Source organism: Atractosteus spatula, chromosome 17 (genome assembly GCF_055471065.1).
Source record: "Atractosteus spatula isolate fAtrSpa1 chromosome 17, fAtrSpa1.hap1, whole genome shotgun sequence".
NCBI classification, from domain to species: domain Eukaryota; kingdom Metazoa; phylum Chordata; class Actinopteri; order Semionotiformes; family Lepisosteidae; genus Atractosteus; species Atractosteus spatula.
The window spans coordinates 5,656,612-5,663,574 of record NC_142722.1 but is presented as its reverse complement, the minus strand read 5'-3'; the positions used below and the strand labels follow the sequence as shown (position 1 = coordinate 5,663,574).

Here is a 6,963-nt window from a genome sequence, read left to right as displayed (position 1 = left end):
CCCCTCTTCCGCCGAGTAGGTCGCCGTTGGGTAGCCCTGATAAGAGCTGTGGCCACTGGCAGTGCTGAGGGGTCATCTCGGCCCCTGGCAGCTGCTGCTCGCCCCCAAAAGGCACTTTAAGGGGTTACTCAGCTGCTGGGGGAACTGGCGCTTCTCCGTGTCCGACATCAACGGCCGTTCACTGTCCATCCTCTCGCTTCTGACACCAATGTAATGAACTCGGGTTCGGTGAGGACGGACACAGAGACTCAGACTTGTGAAGTTAAAAACAGCACTTTATTTCTTTCTTTGTCGCCACATGCCAGCCAGCACTCCCGCGCCCAGCCGAGAGGGAGACACAAGACAGCCCGGCAGAGAGAACAACACCCAGGGGTGCGGAACCAGGGAACTATTTACATGGAAAACGGGCGATCTCCCCAGACTGTACACCCGTTTCACTGTAGGACAGCTGCACTGGTCAACGGCCTTCCTAAACCCCAACCTGACCACTTCCCACGTACCCCAACCGGGCGGTCTTTGGCCGCTGCCCGGGGCGAATGTGCTACAGTATCATATTTTTAAGCTATAACTTTATTGTCCATCCAAAAGGGTGGAAATTTGTCTTTGGCATCACCGTACAAAACTACAACAAATGTGACAGCATTATAATAATTGCTTACACTTATATAGCGCTTTTCTGGACACTCCATGTGCAGCCCCACCTGGATGACGCGACGGCAGCCACAGTGCGCCAGAACACTCCCCACACACTAGCTCTCAGTGGGGAGGAGAGCAGAGAGGTGAAGCCAATTCATGATTGGTAAGGGCCAATGGGAAATTTGGCCAGGACGCCGGGGTTATACCCCTACTCTTTTAGAGAAACACCCTGGGATTTTTAATCCTGGGAAAAACTAAGGTTCCTGCTGGAGGTCTCACACCCAGGTACTGGCCAGGCTCACACCTGCTTAACTTCAGTGGGTTGCCAGTTGTGAGTTGCAGAGTGATATGGCTGTTGGCTAAATAAACATACATATAAAACAAGTAACAGTTTTTTAGACAAGCAACAAAACAAACACACATCTTGCTCTGCCCATAGGACACTACCATTACACTTAATCTGAGAGTTTCAAACAGGAAACTCTCTACGTTCCCTCTCTAAATCATCAGTTACATGTTCACAAACACATGGCTCGTAAAAAGCATCTTCTGGATACAGAACAGCAATGACTAACTTTCTAATTTCAGTAACTGCCCATTCACCCACTCCAAACAATTTTATCTCATAGCGCCTCTGTTAATGACACTCTTATGCATCTGTCATGGTGAATAAAATGCCAACTGCCTGAGGATACCGAGATCTCAAGTTAATTATTACCTGGAGACCCGAAGCCCCAGATGTGCCGTGACAAAGTTAACGCGCGACATCCCCTACGTATTGCTGTCCTCTTAAAAACCCAGGGCAGGATCTTAGAATGTGCATTTTACCGCGCGATGATTTCTCTGAACCTCACTGTGCCGTTAGCGGTGGACTTTAGTGATGCTGCAGATTATTTCATTTTTATAGCAAATCTACTAATTGCCACCAGTGCTGTTCTACTGGCTGGCTCGGTTGTGTTGGGTATTCTTTGTACAAAGTCACTTCGAGCTCAAAATAGGTTTATTTTCATGCTGAACACCAGCATAAGTGACACACTGTCTGGGTTTGGCAATTACTACATCGGACTGTTTGATGTCCAGGAGGGCTATCCGTCCAAAAACGACACCTATTACATAGTGCCTTCGCTACTGGGAGTCAATATTCTGACCATCTTTTTTGCACAGATCGACCGATTCCTTGCTGTATTTTATCCCTATTTTTATAGTCGCTATGGAACTAGGACTGTAGTTATAGAAGTTTGCCTTTTCTGTTGGTTTTACACTTATTTAACATTGACAATTCAGCACGTAGTTACCGTCGAAGAGGCAGCAAAAATAAACGCATACGGTATTTTAGCGATCCAGGCAGTAATACTGGCGAAAGTGATATTGAACGTGAAACTATACCTCATCGCTAAATACCAGATTGCTCGCGAGCCGCCGGGTCCAGAGAGAGACGGCAAGAAAGAGTCCCCGAGACTCATCATCGTGGTGGTAGTCTGCTTCCTGGCGCTCTGGACTCCTGATTTTTACTACGTTATCGTGGTTCAGATGACCAGATCTAGATACATGTTTAACAACAACGCCAGCGACCCTCTTCACATGATGATAAGATTCACTTCAGCTAGTAACCCAGGGCTGTACATCTGGGGGAGCCCCGCTCTCAGGGAGGCTGTGATGAAGACGGTGTGGGGAAGAGTCTGTCCTCCACTGAGAAGAAGGTAGGAACTATAAAAAACATTTTACATGGACATATTGACAGAGTCAGTCGGTACAATCAAGGATCAAACTATGGATTTTGTTTTCCCAATGCTTTCTCATTCTTATCTGTTAATTGAGTTAAAACATCTTCATGTCTCTTTTGGTCGTTGTTTTGTTCTCGTTAACGACATTGTACGTGTCTCTGGTTTGACGTATGAATAATTACTGCTGGTATCTGATTCTACAACTCCGAGTGCCCATGAAAGAGAGCAGGTTATTCAATTAGATATCATTTACATTTTGTTACTGTATTCGAAGGCACCGTAGTAACACCATAGACGTCTACTGCAATGCAAAATATTTTGAATTTTAATTATGATAGTTATTCAATATCCGAAATCATCGAAGTAATCCGAGGCGCCGTAATTAGACGACAAAAATAAGTCAAAGCTGTCGAGGAAGCGATGAGATTTAAAATAAAAAATAAATTGAGCGACCTCCGAGGTCTTTTTCTGACCCTGCAGAGCATCTTATAACCTGTACATGAAACCGTAAGGAGTACGCCTCATCAGCTTCTGTTCAAGAAATATTTCAAGTGAAAACCTCATTTCAAAACTGCATATGTCGATACCTATAATTTAGTTGGTATCTCTTGTGAATAGGCATCCGTTCAGCGATTTTTGTAGGCAGACTGAAGGAGTGCACTGTTCTGGTAATCCATGGACAGACTTCTTTATCCAACTGTGCGAGTTTCACTCATTCACCCTCGCCAGTAACAAAGCCGCTGAACGCGACATAGTCGCTATTACCAGCTGAGCCGTGATGGAGTGCTCTTCTTAAATACAAGACGAAAAACGTTTTCTTTTTTTCTTCACTTTAGTTTACAAGAAATATGGCTTCAAAACAATTTTGAATCTTCCCAAAATCAATATGAATTTTGCCAGGGTTTTTTTTTTTACATCTTCGACACGAACTTAAAGTTTGCATCGGTGATCAGACTGGCTAAGAACAGTTTTAAAAGACAACGTCCTGCTCTTCAAAAAACTAATCATATTGCGATGCCCTGTCACGCTTCATCCTGGATTGTGGTAAATTGAGACGCTGTTGACATTTTCGCTTTTCCTTTGTGACACTCTGCGAGTCTTCAAAATCTTTGTAGCGTATTTTTAGATTCTAGGTAGATCCTGGAAAGACACAGGAAGAATAAACGTTTTAGCTCTTCCGTCAACCCCTATCCTATTTTTCTCTTGGGGTGTCTGGTATCCAACACTTTTTAACATTCAATCTTATAATCCTCTGCAGGTCGTTACCGTAGAAATGGTTGCAAAACTAAACAAAAGCTAAATTTGTCGAGAAATGACGATCGCAAGCCTGCTGGTGAATGAGTCGATTGTTTGCAGAAGTGTCAGTCCAACACCAAGGAATGAGAGCTCTTCTCTCCTCTGTATTAAAATCACTTTCCTCTCCCGCCCCGCCCTGCTCCGTGTAACCCCACTCTATTGCGTTTCCAACCGAGTTGTGAACTGCTTACTGGAATCCTTAGTTGGACTAATATCCTGCTTTTACTGTGTTTAGGTCTAAAATAAAAATAAGTGGGGAAACAGCACAGCAACAGTACAGTAATGCTTTAATTCATGTATTAAAGGGGGGCACGGTGATGCCATATCAACAGTGCCGATTCGCAACGCTGGAGCCCCGGTTTCATTTCCTGTCTGTATGGAGTTTGCATGTTCTCTTCTTGATCTCATGGAGTTCCTACGGGTGCTCAAGTTTCCTCCCGCAGTCCAAAGGCATGCTGGTGGGTTATTCGGGTACTGGGAAAGTTGGCACTGGTGTGAGTGGCGTAGCCAGGATTTTATATTTGGGGTGACGGGGACACCCCTAGAGATGGCAATTTTAAATGACACTTTTTACCTTTCAAATAGGAGGCACTACTAAAGGGTGTGATATACTAAAGCAAAAGAAAAAGAGTCTAACTTTGTACACCGAAATGTAAGAATTTAAAACCGCATAACAAACGAGCAGCAGTTCCATTATGGTCGTTCGAGTAGGTCGCTGCGTCAGCGAAGAAAACCAGACGGACTGTTTCCAAACACAAGGGAAAAAAAATCCATCTTTATCATCTTTCTAGAAAATAAAAAGCGATCTGATATTCAGTGTGCTTACGGAACATTACACATTATTATTAATTGCTTCCACTTGTATAGCACCTTTCTGGACACTCCACTCATAGCTCTTTACAGGGAAAGGGGACTCTCTTCCACCATCACCAGTGTGCAGCCCCTCCTGGATGACTGTATGAATCATTCCGGTAACACCACCTGAAGTGTTATATGAAAGACCTATAAGGATTTTCTATGTGTGCGTTTTCAGGACCGGGCCGGATTTAAAGACACTGCAAAAATTTGGAAGACCTGCAGACTGTAACGGATCGGAACTGAAAACGTCTTCGGCGTCTTAACTGAACAGAATCAAAGAGAAGGCACGCACGCGGGGAAACTTGAAAAACACTACTTTTAATTATTTTATTCATATTTGCTGCTGTTTTTACACTTCGTTTTGGTTTAAATCTTTGATGTAGCGATAAACGATTTTTTTCCGATTTATATTAAAAGAAAACTTCGAAAACACAATTCATACACCATGATACTACACGTGGCGTTAATAATAGTCTTTTTATTTCTGACTCCAGACTCAACAGTATCACAGTTCGGACACCCACAGTCTCTGCTTTTACCTACAATTCCTCTATTTTCTTTACGTGGGAAACTGTATGAAACAGGGGTCAGAGAGGTACAAAGTTAAAGAGGATTTTGTTAGAATATGTAATCGTAATACTACAGTCTGGTCCACGGTCTACAGTCTTACCCTGTGCCTGAATTTCATCATTTCACAACGCCATAAACTGACAAACAGCTCTTTCAAAAGTTTGGAATATCGGGGAGGAAAGCGCATTTTTTGTAAACCGGTTTTTGATGTGAGCGAATGACCGCTTCGGTTCCCTGAACCAGGATTCCGAAGAAGCAAAAGTAAAATTAAAATTTAAAGAAAGGCTCCAGTTTTTTCCTAAATGTCACCACACACACAGTTATAAGTGGGTAAAATAGGAAAAATAAGCCTGAAGATTTTGCGACTTGAAAAATATTGAAACTTTCAGAAGTAATTTGATTTCGGAGGATTGTTTCATTTATTTCCGTTCTTACACTATCTAGAGGCTAAACTACAAGGTAAACCTTCTATACAGGTGAACCAACTGCCATTTTCATTGCTATCATTCTTAATATAACTTAAATGTTACACTTGTCTTTTCTAGGACTGATTAATTATTGCGACATCCTACTCTGGGGTATCTAAATTCACACCGAAGTAACTGCACTAGGTTCAGAGTTCCGCAGCCAGAAAGCAGAGCAGGTTGTGCGCATGTGATCCCGTTACTCCTGTCCTGAAGTTCTTGCACTGGTTTAGAGTCACTTTCAGAATCCTCAAGCTCAGCTGTCAGTCGCTACATGGCTGGACACCTCAGTATCCATTTGACCTGCTATTATCTGCCTGCTCCCCACCTCACAGCCTCCATTCATCTGACTCTGGTCTCCTATATGTCCCTCAAGCTTGTTTACAATCGGTAGGTGATAAGGCCTTCTCTTGCTGTGTCCAAAACTGTTTTTTTTTTTTTTACACCTACTGTAAAGTGCTTTCAGATGTAAAAAGCACTATATAAATAAATAAAGTTTATTATATTATTACTACTAAATGTGACTCCTTACTTTGGTATCATGTCTCGTTCTGTACCTTTTCTGCCTTCTCTTTTCTCCCACCTAAAGTGGGTATTTTTACAGTCTCACACTTCAGAGTCTCACAGATTCATTTATTACCCAAAAGTCCTACATTGTCATAACTTAGCAGTGTCAGAAGCAGACAGTCTTAACAAGAAAACACAAGAAACCTTGCGACATCCTAAGAACATGTATTTCCCTTATACCTTTGTGTGAGAATTTAATAATCTCACAAAGACAAAAAAATAGAACTGCCTTTTCAATGTTTTAGAATATGAATCAGTGTTAGGCAATTTCTGCAGAACAATAATTTGTAAGGTTTGTGTTCAGTATGTGCTTCCACCTTCAGAAACAAGGGGACCGGACACACCAGGCTGGAGCTCCTGAATACACCAGCCATTTACCCACATAAAGCTCACACATCTCTGCAGCACAGTCCCTGCTCTGTCTGTTAAGTTGTCTGTTAAGGTTAATCTGCTTCTGGAAAAACCGACCCTGGTGTGAGTGCATCTGCCCTGTGATAGACTGGCATCCTGTCCTTTTACACCTGGTCTTGTGCCCGTTGTTTGCCAGGATAGACACTGGTTTCCTGCAGGCCTGAATTGGAAGAAGTGGTTAGAAAGTGGATGGGTGTGTTTAAAAAATGAACTTGAAAATGAATTGGGAGCCAAAATACTGCCACCAAGAGAGAGATTCACAGGGACGGGTTTAAGAATATTCAATTCAATTCATAGAATACTCAGAGATAGAGAAACAACGAGACAAACAGTAGAAACCCTCCAAGGACTATGGATCCCCAAGACCAGAAAAGGGAACCCCTACACTAGATTACAGCTGTTGAGGGTACAGACTCCCTCACCCAACAACAGCTGAA

At 42.8% G+C, this 6,963-nt stretch overlaps 1 protein-coding gene across 1 annotated transcript; it reads left to right on the top strand.

Moving 5' to 3' along the window:
* Nucleotides 1–1,470: 1,470 nt before the first annotated feature.
* LOC148818917 (uncharacterized) lies at nt 1,471–6,690 on the top strand. The gene is made up of 3 exons (XM_088935947.1): nt 1,471–2,336; nt 5,765–5,938; nt 6,663–6,690. The coding sequence occupies exons 1-3, from the start codon at nt 1,471–1,473 to the stop codon at nt 6,688–6,690; spliced, it is 1,068 nt and encodes a 355-aa protein (XP_088792073.1).
* Nucleotides 6,691–6,963: the final 273 nt, after the last annotated feature.